This window comes from Rhopalosiphum padi, chromosome 2 (assembly GCF_020882245.1).
Source record: "Rhopalosiphum padi isolate XX-2018 chromosome 2, ASM2088224v1, whole genome shotgun sequence".
NCBI lineage: Eukaryota > Metazoa > Arthropoda > Insecta > Hemiptera > Aphididae > Rhopalosiphum > Rhopalosiphum padi.
In genome coordinates, this window is record NC_083598.1 from 90,021,050 (window position 1) to 90,038,082 (window position 17,033).

The 17,033-nt window shown below is 26.7% G+C and overlaps 3 protein-coding genes across 3 annotated transcripts; 1 reads left to right on the top strand and 2 right to left on the bottom strand.

The window, feature by feature from the left end:
* Positions 1 to 6,083: 6,083 nt before the first annotated feature.
* On the bottom strand, positions 6,084 to 9,844 carry LOC132920247 (proteasome subunit alpha type-2). Its single transcript, XM_060982488.1, has 6 exons — positions 9,622 to 9,844; positions 9,399 to 9,475; positions 8,793 to 8,903; positions 8,539 to 8,680; positions 7,498 to 7,653; positions 6,084 to 6,443 (listed from the first exon to the last, which is right to left on the bottom strand). The coding sequence occupies exons 1-6, from the start codon at positions 9,660 to 9,662 to the stop codon at positions 6,251 to 6,253; spliced, it is 720 nt and encodes a 239-aa protein (XP_060838471.1). The 5' UTR covers positions 9,663 to 9,844; the 3' UTR covers positions 6,084 to 6,250.
* Positions 9,845 to 10,005: 161 nt separating this feature from the next.
* LOC132920246 (beta-sarcoglycan) lies at positions 10,006 to 13,917 on the top strand. Its single transcript, XM_060982487.1, has 4 exons — positions 10,006 to 10,254; positions 11,021 to 11,313; positions 11,389 to 11,907; positions 13,451 to 13,917. The coding sequence occupies exons 1-3, from the start codon at positions 10,154 to 10,156 to the stop codon at positions 11,901 to 11,903; spliced, it is 909 nt and encodes a 302-aa protein (XP_060838470.1). The 5' UTR covers positions 10,006 to 10,153; the 3' UTR covers positions 11,904 to 11,907; positions 13,451 to 13,917.
* Positions 13,918 to 13,919: 2 nt separating this feature from the next.
* Positions 13,920 to 16,506, bottom strand: LOC132920245 (interleukin enhancer-binding factor 2 homolog). Its single transcript, XM_060982486.1, has 7 exons — positions 16,116 to 16,506; positions 15,888 to 16,016; positions 15,631 to 15,811; positions 15,392 to 15,554; positions 14,695 to 14,815; positions 14,337 to 14,589; positions 13,920 to 14,265 (listed from the first exon to the last, which is right to left on the bottom strand). Exons 1-7 carry the CDS (start codon positions 16,296 to 16,298, stop codon positions 14,129 to 14,131), a joined length of 1,167 nt encoding a protein of 388 aa, XP_060838469.1. The 5' UTR covers positions 16,299 to 16,506; the 3' UTR covers positions 13,920 to 14,128.
* Positions 16,507 to 17,033: the final 527 nt, after the last annotated feature.

Genomic DNA, 17,033 nt, shown 5'->3' on the forward strand with positions numbered 1-17,033 from the left:
AATTTCTCGGCTGGATTGTATTGGAATAAAATAAATTAAATTTTTTTTTACAAACTAGTTATCGGTAGATACATAAATAAACATTTTTAGATTAATTTTAAATTATTAACCCTCTTGTTATGCGCATACGTAATACAACTTGCATTCTTTTAATTGGCAACCTATGTTTTCGGTTCCAAATTCAGATGAACTGAATTTTTTCTATTAACCATGGCTCTGAAACTAAAATTTACTGAATCACAGCCATTTCAATTAATAATACATTTTTACAGTTCATTATACCACAAAATACCGTTTACTATTATTTATTATTGGTTACTTTTTAAATATTTTTACGCATTTTATACCGTTCAACGTGTGTAAAAAAAATACAGTTATATGTTAAAATTAACACCCCCAACACGAAAATGGGATTTCCGTAAAAAAAGAGATGAAATTTTAAAAATTGGTGTGGCATATTTGCATATTGTCGCAATTTGCAAATTAGTAATTAGCAAAAAAAAATATTGACACTGACTCGAAGTTGATAGCACGATATATATAGAGGTACTTACTTCACGTAATCGAGTGCATTTAGCACCACCAAAATTAATTTTAGATTTGCGGCGTTCGTAGCAATCGTAGCGATTTGCAAATTGTAAAACCCAATTTTCAATTATTTGCAATTAATTTTAAAAATACTGACACCAGTGACAACCATTTGGAGTCGATCTGACGAGTGGTGACTATTGAGGCTAATTTCATTCACGTTAAATGAGTATAGGTACCTCCCTGCTATAGTGATGTTAAATAATTAAATATAAAGCATCATTTATCACTGTGGCAAAAAAAAAATCAAAGTGAAAATAATAGTGACTGCTATTTGCTTATATATATATAGTCTATAATTGCTACTAGGTATTTATTTTTCACTTAATACCTTGGTTATAAAGTTATAATTATTATAGCTAAATAGTCATTATGATAACAGAGTGATAACTAATAAATATTTACCAAGACGGTAAGACCCACGATAACTTACTTATAGATATTTTTTTTATTAGTCTATGCTGTATTGTTGTGTTCCTATATTTTTTTTTCGTTGCGAGTTTTACATTTATTAAAATAATATAATGAATAAATCAATGCGTTGTTTGTATCGGCATTTAAATATTTGATATCTGATGAAGAAAAAAGTGTTAATTATCTTCAAGAGAGAAACTTGCTGCCAGAATTAAAGTAATAGGTAGATAGGTAGTTGTTCTAAATTAAAAGTTAGTGTTATTTGTGGAGGTACGTCGGAAGTAGCCAGTAGGTAAACAGTATCTAAAGTTTATTCATATTGAAGTTTTTTGGTAGGTACCTACTACCTATCATACTGCACAAGTACGGCGGAGTACTTTTATTAATAGGTAATACGAATTACAAAAGTGTATAAGAAATGTTTGTTTGTTCGTTGTAGTATTTATAAATATTTAAAATATTTGAAATATAAAAAATATATCATAGACAATAGAGTGTACAAACTTCATTTATTTCAACTAAAAAAATCTTTCCTGTATTGTATTTCGTACATCAAAATATATGTATATTATAATAAACAAATAAATAAGTTAATAGATAAATGAATAGGTACATAAGTTATAGGTAAATAAACAACCTAATAATGTACTATAAAGGCACCTATGACCTATAACCTATTGTAACTGCTAACTACTAAGTAGTAAGTAACATAACATACCTAACTACTTTCATAGTTATATAATAAGTTATAAAGTTATTATTAAATAGAATAGGTACATCAATTATACTCAACATGTTTACATGTACCTATAATAACATTAATAACTCGAAACTATGAACTAAAATAATCTTAGTAATTGTTCATGCTCAAAACGTAATAAAATCTACCTATTTATAAATACCGTAAAAAAATAAAAATAGGTTCATATAGTTCATACCATAATTAGATACAGCCGAGTCGCGATAACTCAAAGCTCGATAACTTAAAAAACTTGACAACTCGAATTTTTTTTATTCCCCTATAAATTATATAAAAACTAAAATTTAATATAAATTCGAGTTAGATAATTATCTATGTAGAGATATTATCTCGAAGCGAATTTGTATCTCCTTTCAACTTCGTTTTACCGCGACTGTATATCTTAAATACTAAATAGTGTTACTATATAGTCTATAATACATACCGTAAATCCAGAACTGACAACTGTCATTGGTTTTTGACTTGGAAAATTTTGAGATGCTACTGATTTTACAATTATTTTTTAATTTCAACAACTATTTTTTTATTAATGAGAGTAATCCAATATCACACCTAAACGGTATATAACAATTTGAATCTACAAAAACGTCGGCGTGAACAGTTCCAAAATGTCTATTTTTTATCTGTTCTCCATAACTATTGTAGCTAAAAAGTTGGTTGATAGCTCATTAAAAAGGGATTATCAAGTAGATAAAAAATTCGAGGTTAAAAATTTTCACAAAAATTATTTAATTTTTCACAGTTAAAAAAATTGTTATTTTTTGCTAGATTTTCAGTTAGTGACGTTAGCGTGGTAGATTACCGAAACTAAAGAACGGATTTTGTTAGATTCACATTGGCTAGGAGAAGTACTGTGAAGATTTTCAGAACTTTATCTTCAATCGTAAACTCACTACAAAGCTTTAAAGCTGAAAAACATAAAAAACGCATAAACGCCCAATAAAATGTGTTAATTTTTCTTGAAGCTCTGTAGTGAATTGACTATAAAAATTAAAAGATAAAGTTCTGAAAATCTTCACTGCACTTCTCCTAGCAATTGTGAATTAAATACTATAGAATTTCTTCGTAATTTAGAAATAAATAGTACCAACATTTTTATCATAATATGCTGTTTTATTTGTTTAGTCTTTATCAAATATTTGTAAATATAAAAAAAAAAAATAATAAAAATAAAGAAAATCATAACATAAATTGATAAATTATAATATTAATCAGATACATTAGGGTTTAGGTACTTAGTCAATATCGACAATATCAATATTTTTCCGTTTTTCTAATAATGTGATTATGACCAAAATCTCGATCGAGAACATTGAACATATTATATAAATAATTATATACTGATATCGATATATCTAGATGATTATTTAATAAATTCACTTTTCATGAAAAACCGTGACATTTTCCATTATTGAAAAAAACCCCAGGACGTTTTTATTTAAGCTTAAAAAGAGGACATATCCGGAGAAAAGAGTCAAGAGGACGTCTGGTAACCCCAGTCAAAATATTATTGTAAACGAATACAGAATAAAGTAATGACGCTAAATATAGCCATATAGGTATATAATGACTGTGGTGTACGTAATCTAAATTATTATATTTTCGATAACGAGCAATAAGCCACGCATCGTATAACTTTATCATAATCAGATATATGCGCCGCTGCTCCACTGGTAATCGACGATTTTCAGATTCACACTTACAGTGGCTCAGACGCTCAGTGCCTCATTGCCTAATGCCTTAGTGCTGATCGCAGTACGTACATGGTTCACTGTCGCCTCGAGAATTTCAGTTTAATTAGTTTAATTTAAAGTTTATAATCGGTGTACCTATGACCTATGACCTATGTAGTATGTAGTATAATGTTAATTGTATCATTTTTAATATACACAAAACTGATAATATCGGGAAAATGTTTGGGGAAAAAACAATTGTGTGTGCGTTGTCACTGTACCTACCCAGTGGCGCCCAATATATATCTTTCAGGTGTAGCAAGAAATAATTCTACCCACCCACCCACCACCTTATAAACTCAAAAGTCAAAATAATATTATTTTAATTGATAATATTAGTAAATATTAAGGTACCAACCAATATAATCTGTGTTTTGTCAGAATAAGGTGTATTAATTTTTAAAGAGATATACCAATATACATTCATACCAATATGTAACAGGCATTATATTTTTTAAATTCATTAAAACCTTCAAAATAAAAATTTATTTTCGAGTATTATGTAAATAGTATACAGTATAGGTGGTTTACTGTTTATTTCAAACGGTTTACGAAATATAAAGCATTAAAGCATGAACAAAACATAATAACATTATCATTAATTTATAAAAATAATTAATAATGAACATATTTCAAGTTAATTATTTTATGTTATCATACCCATTACCTAGTACCCACCCTCCCCTTATTTTCAAGGTGTAGCGACCGCTACACCTAGTAATAGGGTTGGGCGCCATTGGTACCTACCTATAGTTTATTGTTTAACCGGCAGCAAACGTACTTGTAAAAGAAAAAAAAAATAGTTTTCAAAAATAACATACCTACAACCTATATAGGTACCGATTGTGATGAAATGACTGAAATTATTTTTAAAGAGTCAATACATCACGTACAAATCGTACAACACGCAAATCTTTTAAAACTAGCTCAGTATGTTTTCGCAATACGAACGCACATTACCAATGTAAAAGTAAAACGTTAATTTTCTTTAATGCAAATACAATGGACCATAGACGAATAAAATCGTCTTTAGCTTGATACTGTAGAAAGGAAGAATGTATTTTAATGTGCAAGTACTGAAGTGCAACTACAAAAGACCTGATCCGAATTTTACGAGTATGTTCAAATTCAATAACCATCATTACTTTGATCGGTTAAATCGACTATTAAATATGAATGGTAATGGTATAATAAAAAAAGAGAGAAAAGAACCCAGACCAAGCACAAGTAAATAAATATTAACTACTTTAACATTTTTAATAAAATAGTTGCTGTCTTTTCCGGATTTGCTTGATGAAATTATGCAAAACCTTAATCTTAATATAAATAAAAAATATCATAGCCCATAGTAAAAATTCTATGACCCACAAATAATGTTTTCGATTTATAACAAAATAATTAACATTGTTATACACTTAATATTGTTCAAATATTAACATCTTTTAATGATTTAATGTTTATAAAATTAATTGGGCTAGTACATTTTAAAGACCTTTTAATTCTGGTATGAAACTTATGAGGAATATTATATTACATCTTTAAACCTTAGCTATAAAAATTAAAGATTTTATAAATATTTTATTTACTACAAAATACTTATAATTTGTACTTTTGTAAAAATTTAAAATTTAAATACAATGTATATCATATAAAAAAAAATTACCTATGTATTTTTAATAACTTTATAGTTTATACAGATATAGAAACAGCTTATGAGGGTTTATGTATTAATTTTTAAAAATGTTTTTTTAACATTTATAGAAAAAAAATCCTAAAAAATCGAAAATGTCTTATGTTTTTAAATTATAATAACTATTAGAATATTTTTTAAATTTTAATAATATACTAAAAAGAACACAATAGAGCTAATATTTATTTAAAAAAATATATATATGTATAAGGAGAAATGAATTATATTATAACTTGTATAACTTACTCTGTAAAGATATATTTAATACTTTTTTTTTTTTTAGAAAAAGATAATAAGAGGGATGCATTAACTTATTATTATAGTACCTATGATAATAATTATTTTAATCTAATAATTTTTTTTTTGTATTTATTTTTAAGTTTTCTGACATAGTACATCTAACCTAAGTATATAAATTTACAGTTTTTAATATTGTCTATATCAGTCAGTGTACAATGGTTAAGCATTTAAATTATTGGACTAATAAGTTTTACCAGAAGCTAATTTTTACTTTTACTTTCAATCTTTTATTATTAATCAAAAAAGACCAATTTTGTTATGTTGACAAATTCTTGTGATTATGACTTATGACACTGAAACTCATACTTTGTTTTTATCTTGGAATATGGAAAACAAAAAAAAAATTACGTGAATACGTTTGTTAATATTGATGTTTTAATGAATATTTTTAATCAATTGAATCAATCAACCAATTACCAATTTATCATTTTATAACTTAAAAAATTAAATTTTATATTTAATATATTTTAAATCATCAATTTCCAAAAATTAATTTTTATTATTTTTTAGTATAATAATATTATTTAAATAAAAAATGTAAAACTAATGTTGAAAAAAACCAATACATGAGAGGAAATAAATATAAAACAGTAGTACATTACTTACAAAATACCGTATGCCTTTACTTTGAAAAATGAGTAGTGTTTCATTAATAAACATTTATAAAATGTAATGAGATGACAATACTCTCTCACATAATTTAAGAGCTGTTAACTCCAAACACATTAAATATTTAGTAGATACTCATTTACAAATATCATTAACTTAGTTCGGTATATTAGCTAAATAATCAGCCACTTGTTGTTGGTCAAGCTTTTCAAAAATGATTTCATCATGTCTATTCTTACGACAAACGCCAACCTCAATATTGTCTGCAGTCATTTGTCCTTCAAACCCTTCTTTTAATGCTAAAATTGCTGTATGAATAGCATCTTCCAACTCTAAGTCTTCTTTATACCTAAGACACAGTTTAAAAATAAAGGTAAATGATGGCTAATAAATATCTATTTAATAATATTATGATTTAATAATTTACATAAATGATTTACATTTTATGAAAAATATACTACAAATCAGCAGTTTTTAATTTTTTGATTTTTTTAAATTAAAAAATTATGAAATTAATAAAAATAACTGATACATTATAAACAAAGACCATGGAATGAATTCCATACCCAAAAGCACAGCGCCACACAAAATGCATAGTTAGAGGACTGTTGCTATTAATTTACCATGTATAGTTGTCCATTAAGACTTAAGAGGACACCATACCCACATGTGTTGTCTTCGTCTTACAAGTAACATAGCAAATTTACGCTTAGCAGATCATGTCTAACTCTATTAGTTTAAAAATTAAAGTGAATCGAACTTTTATGAAATTTGATCTTAAAAACATTATCTGTATTCATATGTTAGTTTTTTAGAATTGTTCATATTTTTAGCAAGTTATATATAACATAAATTAAAAATGCTCATAACATCATAACTCATTTAAAAAGTGAATAATAATCATAAAAAACCAACAGTCCAACACAGATAAAGTTCTTACCATCAAGTTTCATAATAGGTTGATTCATTCTAATTTTTAAACTAACAGAGTGATCTGCTGAATGTAAATTTTCTATGTTACTTACTTGTAAGACAGAGAAAACACATACTGATATGGCGTCCTCCTAATACTATTTTAATAAAATGATAACAATCAAGATTCCATTTACTATTTTTCAAACAAGAACGCACAGGACAGCAGACAAAAATTGGTAGAAACTTGCACATGTCTGTCCTATTTATGACAATTTCAGCTGTTGCTAGTCGTGATAGATTTATTGTTAATAAAGATGTGTGACGCGGTACATACTAATTCGAAAAATAGTATAATCTGATAGGTATATAGCTACTATTAAATCTAATGAATATAAAAATCCTACTTATTAATAGTACTATCAACGATTAACATAATTATAACAATTAACAATAAATACATAATATTAAGGAGTTTGTTTAAAATTTACCTTTTTTCTAAAAACTGTTTGCTATTAACGTAATTTTTTCCCAATGCTGTGGCCTTCCATGCAAAAAAGGCGCCAGATGGATCACATTGATAAAGTTTAGGACCAGTTTTATCCCAACCACACACCAACAATGATACACCAAATGGTCTTACACCACTGAAAATCAATTAATCAAATTTTAAATCGTTAATAATATCTTGCTTTTAAAATCCTTAATTTTCAATTTTAAATAGTTTTCTTTTCATCTTTTCATAATCCAATGTGTTCCTTACATATTATTTTTACGATGGATTAATGGTAATCCAAATAATGTATTTGAAATACAACATAGTCTTATACCAAGGGTAATATATGCTTCCTATTAGTAATAAGAAAGATTATAAATTAGGATTTCAAAAACCAAGATATTGTAATCTGGCAGCTAGTATATTATGATAGATTGTGTCAAATAATTTTGACATATCGGTGAACCATCAACGTCAACTTGACCTGATTTAAATGCATCCATGATATTTTGTTGGAATATTAAAAAATTTGTGGTTTTAGATTTCCCTGATATGAAACCATATTGTACATCAATAATAATATTTTTAAATATTGGATTAATAATTTTAGATACAAATACTTTAAAATATTTTCAGGATTATTCAAATTAATGAAATTGGTCGATAGTTTGTTACTTAACCATTGTTTTTGCTCTCAGAAATAAGTGATACATAGATAATTTAACTAAGTACTTATAAAACTTTAAGACAGATTAAAAATAAACATATTTAATACATGTAATACATTATATTTTAATATAATTTAACATGATGGATTTTGTAAAATTTGAAGTTAAACAAAATTTTTTATGCCTGAGAATGAATTTTTTTATATTAATATCTAAAAATATATTTTTTTTTGAAACAAAAGAAACAACTATAAGCAACAAGTATTTTAAATTATGATTACTAAGACTAGACAACTATTTAATGGGATGTTTGCTTAGCTTCTTCTTATAATAACATAAATTACATAGAATATACTTAAAATAATTACCCAGATTGTGTATATTCTTGCATAACACTAGCGACTTCTTGTACCAATAAAGCTGTAGGTATTTCTTCTTCAAATTTCAATTGGTATTGTGCTGCTTCTTTTCTTGCTTTTCTTACAAGAAGTCTATAATCTGGTCCCATACCTCAAAACATCAAAACCAATAGATTAAAAACCTTGTGTAATACTTATATTTTATTATATATAAAAATAGAATATTTGATATAATATTTATAGTATATCAAATTCATATTTACCACTGTAGACCATTCCAATGTTGGGTGTAATTTTTTGCACTTTTTCTACTGTTGTTTCATATAAAAGAGATTTACGCTTATTTTCTGTAGCAACTACAACACCATTAGAAGCTAAAAAAACAAATTTAGTATTAATATAATATAAACATACAATAAAAATGGTAAAAACAGCTGTGACAATTTAAATCAAATGTTTCAATAACAGACCTTATTATATATGCATATAAATGTCCAAATTCTAAGTACTAAATTTGTATAATTTTAAAACACAAAAATAATCACCAAACAAACTATCAATTATTCAATATAAGTAAAACAATACAGTTTAACAACAACTCAAAACATAATACACCAACTCTAAATTCTCTAATTCTACTCCAATATATTTTCAACAAGTCTAAACTTTCATCAAATACGAATTAATAAACCTCACTGAACCATTATTGCCTATTGGTAACAGTAAATTGATAAATCTGAACTTTTTTTTAAAAGAAATAATAGATATTTTAGTATGTTTTATACATAGATAAGATACATATAACATTTTAATTAGTAATCAATTAAATAAATCATCAAAATTAAAATGATAAATCTTTTTGTACAAACCTTTAATACCGACTGATGCTGCACCAGCCGACACTGCTGCCAAAGCATATTCAATCTGAACAAGTTTACCGGATGGACTGTAAAAGAAATAAAAAATATTACACTAAATCTGGAGAACATTATTTATTCACAATGATATTAAATGCACAATACAATTTAGACAGTACAAAATTATTAAATAATATAATGACATTTTCGAACCATAATAGAAAAACTTATTTACCTGAATGTGGTCAATGAAAAGCTATATCTTTCAGTAGCCATATTTGACAAGAAATTATATTATAATAATTACCACAGAAGAATAATAATTTATTTATACAAATCTCTTTAGTATACCTCGAACAATCAACTTAAAATTGTTCTCACGAAATAATCCCGTTGTTAGTATCTTATAGTAGTACAGAACTACAGATTACAATTACTAAGCGGAAAATTTAAAGTTTACATTATTCTACATTTGTACCATAATATTGGTTTGAGGTTAAAAAAAATACACAGCAGTGACGTCACAACACTGTCGCAAAGTATAATTCTATATATTATCGTGATAAACCTTGTCAATTTTTATCACAGTCCGTGACAAGAACAATCAATAAAGAAGTAAGCACCATTCCAGTGATAATCTGATAGCAATTACATTAATACAATATTATTATTTATAAAAATAAATAGTAAATTACCGAAATAGATACCTACGAGACAACGACTTGCCTACCTAATACAATTTGATATTTTGGATTTTGTTTATAAAAATGATGAAAAATTTGAAAAACGTAGCGTCACAAAATTTATTGTTGCCCAACCGTCTAATAAAACCAACAAAGAAACAAAACCAAACGGAAGAAAACGACTGGTGAGTTGTAAAAATGAATATATAGACAAATTTATACAATAGATTAATAATATTCAGAAATCCAACCAGCTTGAAACTATTTTTATTGGATTTGAACAAGTTTGTGAATAGCCACTTTAAATATTAATACATTTGTGTGTTTGCAAGGGGCGAAATTTCAATGAAAAACTGGGAGCGCTGGAGCCCCTCTTTTTTTATCATCTTATGATTATGACTTATGGATACTTATTACTATTAAAATCTAAATTAACATGAAACAATTTGGGAGTGCTAAGCATACCCAAGCCCTCCCCAAAACTGCGCCGATGATGTTTGGTGTATACTTAAAATAAAATAAAAATATATTATAAACTATAAAGTAAACATTGAGTATACCTATAGATATTGATTATATTGTTGTGGTACAACATATTAAAAATAACCCTTATAAAAAGGACTTGTATTCATTAATGTTGAAATATTTAATCAATATAATATTTCTATTATAAAGTATACTATATTATTACTGTAAAGAGACTCGTTAGATAAAAAATAAACCCAATTTTTGAAATCATTGTTAATTAAATTAAATTATTCATAATAACATTCAGAACTTGTTGAGTTTTATGAAAATCTAACTGACCTATTTAAGTATAATATTTTTATTTTTTTACCTAAAAAAATTAATCAAAAATATATTATTGTATAAGTGTATAACCAATGCCTTTTTTATTAAAATCTGTAAATAAATTATAATTTTGTAAAGTTTAATTAAATTTTTTTCTAGGTTATTAGTTGCTACAAATTGGTATTTTTGGATATATACATGGACATTGATGGTAGTTGCAATTATTGGCTTAGGTGCCACAATTATGCTGATGGTCGTATTACGGTTCACTACTAAAATGGAAAGTATAGAGTTTTTAACTGACAGCGAATTGACTAAACTTATGGGCAATATAGATTTAGATGATATATATAAAGTTGATGGTATAATGGAAGGGTTTAAAGACATACCATTAGAAATAATGAGTGAAAATGATAATATTCTTTTACATGTTGTCAATTCAGAAGACAAAAGTAAGTTGTACAAATCTGATAGAGAATATAAACTGCAGTTAAATTGTATATTGTAATTTATTATTTTTTTTCTAGGTTTGGAATCAGCAATTGAACTTGGATTTTCTAAAACACAAGTAAAAAACATTGACTCGTTCACAGTGGGAGATCCAGAAAACCCTATTTTTACCACATCATTTCCAAACTTTGGACTTCCAGAAGGTGTCCGTCATTTAGATGTAGCCACAGTATACACCAATCGGATAGTAAGTCCAATAAACGAGACTCTAATATTGAAATCTTCAAACTATACTCGGCTGAAAGGTAATGAAGGAACAGTCATTGATGGCTCTAAAATAAAATGGTCAGCCGAAGGAGATATATTTCTCAGATCGGTAAATGGCACAGTAGTACTGAGTTCTGCAGGCATTTACTTAGATGTACAGAATTTACCAGTAGTACTGTCAAACAAATTTGCTGCTCATCAATATAAACTATGCATATGTATGCCGAGTGGAATGGTATTCAGAGTGCCAGTGTCAACAAGCTACAATTCTCACATGGCTTGCAGTATGATTGATCTAGGAGAAAGCAATCATCCATGCAAATAAAATGGTAAATATTATTATTTAAAACTTATTTATATTCTTACAAACTCAGATTAATCATTAGTTCTATCATTGTCCATTGATAATAAATACTATAATCAACGGTTGTATAAACTATAAATTAGTCTTACAAAAAAAAATACCATGATCATTATTGTATATGCTATTATTGTGGCTTAGGACTTCTTGAATTTTTTTTTTATTGTTGCTCAATATACTAATTAGAACATAATATAATATATTTTGTGAAATAGTGAAATTAAATACATAAAGTTTAACTGCATATTTTGTTTTAATCATAAAAATGTTAGGATTTTGAACAACCATTATAATTATTATGTTAAGGCATATTTTCATATACATACCGTAAATCGTAATTTACCTCCTATAAATTTAAATGTATATTTTAGTAATTTTAGTTGTATACTTCAAACATTTAGTGTACAAGTCCCAAACCTTAATAATATATTTTTGTTTATAATTATTAAATAAATATAAAATATTATCTACATCAATTCGAGTAATTTTAATTGCATATTTTAATAAACCATTTTATAACTGTTTTGAGCTGGTTAACTTGATGTCTTATACTTTTTCCAACATTTGTCTACAGTCCCTTTTTTTTGAACTTCAAACTTCTTATTTTTAAATTGTTGTTGGCCCTTCATGAGATTTTTTTATACTAATATATAGAAATTAGTTCACCCAAACCGGTGTGAAAAAACATACCAGAATATATTCACCATATTATTGATATAGTTGATATAGTTCATTATTCCAGTGTGGAATAATTTTATATTGGTTTGGAAACACAAATTTCTTGCATGTATCATGCAAGTGAAACAATACTTGACACCACAGTTACTTGACCTAAGCTCTATCGCAATAATACTATTATTAGTTTTTTAAGTTCTTTTTGTTTTTTTATATAGAGTTATTCATGCTTTAATATTGTCTCAGACGTGTATAATATAATATTTAAAAAGCTAAGTTATAAAATCTTCACTATTAATGTTCATAAATAATATTATTTGTGACTTAGTGTACCTATATATGTGCGCTAATCAATAAGCCATCAACATCTTAAATCTATTTTATTAATACTAACATTTTTACTATTTTTTCTTAAGTATTGAGCAATACAATTTTATATATATTATATAATAATTAATAAAGTAAATATATATATTTTATCATTTATCGACAAATTTGTATGTATATTAAGTACATAAAATTACTGTTCTGAATTATCTCTTATTAATATGGTTTTATTCTAAAAAATTATGTGTACTTAAAAAAAAATTGTTCTTTCTGCTAAATGGTAACTTTTTACAAAACCAAAAATCACAGTAACTCGACTTTTATCACAGTTCACTATAACTGTTCAATCTTGAAATTATCTTAAAATCACCTCTACTCTCTAGAGAATATTTCTTTCATGAACCAATTAGGCCACTTTACGCCAATAAAACTAAATAATCTGTGATGTTAATGTGTTATATATAAATGCAATAAATAGATGATATAATAAATATTATTGCTTGTTTCAGTTCATTCTGGTATAATATACAATATGTCAATATATACTATAGACAGAATTATTCAAGCCATCATGTTTACTCAAAGAGCATCATAAAAAAGAAAAAAAAATATTAGACAAGTTCTGAATGGATTTCAACATACCAACTACCATTTCAGGTGCATTTTATTTTAGCATTATTAAATATTTCATTTTTTGCTGAATTAATGAAATAACTCCAATACAATTAGTTCATAAGAGATAGTTAACAAATTAATGTAATAATTGTTGTTATTTTTTTTTATTATTATTATCATCATCATTATATTAATACTGAAATAATACTACTAGCCTTAAATAATATTACCTAAAACACTAATCTAGTCATTAAATCTAGTCACATTTGTACTTAAGTTGTGAATTTAAACACATTTAAAATAATATGTTATATTACTCTTGTTTTTATAATACAATCAATAAAGAAATTGTGTTTTCAAACAGTTGTACAGAAGGAATTTATTTAATCAAAAAGTTATACAACAATTGAGGTTCTCGAATGTATAAATATAATATATTGTTTTGATAATTTCTTAAAGAATTGAAAAAAAGAAAATATACCAGATATTATGCACACTCAATACACACACAAACATGAAATATATACACGAAAAATCACAAATTTTTTAAAAACTAATTTATAACTATTGACTCAAGTGCTTTCCATTGCTACTTCTTCATTTTCTGCGCCGGTAGTATCCACATCATCTACCATCTCTTCTTGTTTTTCGTATGCTTTTTGCAAGTCTTCCAAAACAATAGTGTTGATGGATTTCAATTTTAGAATGTCTGAAAAGTAAAAATTCAAACGTCAAACAACATCAAATGTACAGTCATACGTCACAATAGGTTGTACATACTATCATTTCCATTTAGTACAGCAATAAAACCACCATGAGCCATCACACGAACTAAATGTTGTGCAGTCATGCACAATAAGTCTTGTTGTTCCAACGATAGTAAGGTTTGAATTCTTATGTTACCACTTTCGCATGGATCTATTATACCAGCTGAACCAGGAAGAAATAGCCCACCAGCCAGTAGTTGTATGACTCTCCTGTATGCTATCTGAATAGGTAATGTTTGTTTGTTGTTTAACAGTGAACGATGAGCCTAAGGGAAACATATAAAAAAAAACTCGTAAGTTTCTTAAACTTATTGTGAACAATTATCATTGTCATTTAACTCGTAGTTAATTTTTTTAAGTTTCAAACTAACCAATAAGTCTATCATCCATGGATTTAAACACTTTAGTCCAGTGAAACGGTTGCGCAAATCTTTAAGAAGCCTAACAAGCATCTTATTTGATGAATGAGAGGCATTGTCATCAAACCACCGGCTATAAATAAACAAAACAAAAAGGTTTAGTAGATAATGACATTGTACCTAAAAAATATTAGTATTTAAATAATAAAATTAAACACAGTAATAGTTGTTAACCAGCGCTCATAACTTGTAACTAAAAATATTGTTATAATCGCAATAATATGTATTTAACAAATCATATAACTGCTTAAATAATATGCACTAAACATGTTAAATATGTATATTTTTTTTTTGTTGGTTCATCAAAAAAAAAAATATATATACATCTTTACATGACAGTTGGAACATCTGACTGGCCAAAAATGTTTAGAATATTGTTTAGGTGTCATTAAAAAATCATGCATATGGAAAATTTAGAGTTCCAAATAAAGTCATTACAAACAAATAAATGAGATTGTGAACGACTGTAAAATAGGTATGAATGAATATGGTTGTTTCCAAGACAAAATAAAAATTGTATTTATACATTTTAATCATTTTATTGTCATACAAATTAATCAACAATTCTGAGAATAATGACAAAATTGTATGACGTATGAAACTAAACAATTAACATTAAACACACTAAATATTTTAATAAAAAAATCACCTATGGCGTATGGCACCCATGTGTAGTTTCATTGCATTTGCATCCAAGTGTAGGCCAGATGTGAGCTTCTTTAAATTTGTTGATATAGTGGAAATTAGTATACGCACAGTGCCTTGTGAAGAAATAATATCAAAACCAGTGCTATCTGGAGCCAACAAAACATCTAGAAATAATATTAAATTTAGCAAACATGAATATTATAAAAAAAAAACAATTGAATAAACAAATTCTAAACCAACCATCAGCAATCTGCATTCCAGTCGGATAATTTTCTCTGAAGTCAGCTATAATTCGCTGTGACAAAGATATAACGCTCTCTTTAGTAGGTAAAGTTTTAAAAATAACCACTATGTCAGCCACGGTGTGGCCCTTCATGATAGTTGCTTTTTTAAAAGATCCAACTACTCTAACTTCTTCTATCTGTAATATAAACATAATAATATAATATTACAAATAGAAAATAATTTAAAGTATATGCACATAACAATAAACCTACAGATACTTCAGTTTTTCCCGGGGATATAATAATATTATCCAGTATAGACTGTATCTTGGTAACAACTCCCAAAAGAGATGAATGATCTTCTGAAGTGGGTGTTAACACTTGGGCCCTTTTGAGTAAAGCCTGGAGAATAAAAACATAATATAATAATATGTAGGTAGGTATTCAATGTTTTTATACTGAAAACAGTTGTAAGACTAGTCAATATGAATTTTCACTTACAGCGTTGAAAGCTGATTCTTCTGTAGTATGAGCGCCAGGCTTCACACGAGGGAACGCGCCTTCGCAAAGAACTATATCGAAAGGATGTCTTGGAACTCTGCGCGACATGAACGGAGGAACCATTGGTCCGGCTAACGATGGTGGAAATCTATTCATATTGATACGTCCACTACTACGAACCATTGGTTTTAAAAGACAAATCGCCAAATACTGACAAATTTAGACGGCGAATGAGTGGTTTCTACCAATTATTCAATAAATATTTTGTAAACATAAATATGATATTCGAAAATAATTTATGGATACATAAACAATACAGAAGACTAAAAAGTCAAGACAGCAGAGTCGGCGTTCGGCAGACGCTACTGCGCTGGTGAGCAGCGAATAAAATACAATAATTTAACGATAACAACAAGTTTAACAACATAACCTCTGAAAGTCTGTGTCACTGAAATAGATAATATGGTTTCGTGGAGTAAAAAATATATATTATAATTTATTCATTAAATGATAACAATATCATTATGTATAGTTTTTTAGCGCCAACAATTTTTATTTTTATTATATTAAAGTATTTTTTTAAAATTGTATTATTAATTATTCTTTCCTAAAAGGCTAAAAAAGTATGTATTCTTCAATAAGAATCGCATATTATAGCATACGTACATCAGACTCAAAAGTTTTAATAAAAAAATAATGTTTTTGAAAGGTAAGTACCTATAACTTCTATATAGTTCCGTTGTTCTAATTTATAATATATACCTATAATTATAATAAATAATTAATAAATACGTGAATATGCGATTGCAGAACGCCGTTGTATATTCGATAAACTATAACTATTTACCTATTATACTATTTTAAATTTTTTAACATAAGTAGGTACCTATTTCACTTTCAGTGCACTGTTTGATTTCT

Excerpts from the sequence above, each read along its gene's own strand:
- LOC132920247 (XM_060982488.1), bottom strand. The coding sequence starts at position 9,662 with ATGGCTACTGAAAGATATAGCTTTTCATTGACCACATTCAG. Across the intron at positions 8,681-8,792 it reads CATTGGAATGGTCTACAGTG|GTATGGGACCAGATTATAGA; the intron begins GTAAATATGAAT and ends TGATGTTTTGAG. Across the intron at positions 7,654-8,538 it reads CAAGAATATACACAATCTGG|TGGTGTAAGACCATTTGGTG; the intron begins GTAATTATTTTA and ends ATTGATTTTCAG.
- LOC132920246 (XM_060982487.1), top strand. The coding sequence starts at position 10,154 with ATGATGAAAAATTTGAAAAACGTAGCGTCACAAAATTTATTGTTGCCC. Across the intron at positions 10,255-11,020 it reads CAAACGGAAGAAAACGACTG|GTTATTAGTTGCTACAAATT; the intron begins GTGAGTTGTAAA and ends ATTTTTTTCTAG. Across the intron at positions 11,314-11,388 it reads TGTCAATTCAGAAGACAAAA|GTTTGGAATCAGCAATTGAA; the intron begins GTAAGTTGTACA and ends TTTTTTTTCTAG.
- LOC132920245 (XM_060982486.1), bottom strand. The coding sequence starts at position 16,298 with ATGGTTCGTAGTAGTGGACGTATCAATATGAATAGATTTCCACCATCG. Across the intron at positions 15,812-15,887 it reads CGGGAAAAACTGAAGTATCT|ATAGAAGAAGTTAGAGTAGT; the intron begins GTAGGTTTATTG and ends TTTATATTACAG. Across the intron at positions 14,816-15,391 it reads ATGGGTGCCATACGCCATAG|CCGGTGGTTTGATGACAATG; the intron begins GTGATTTTTTTA and ends GTTTATTTATAG.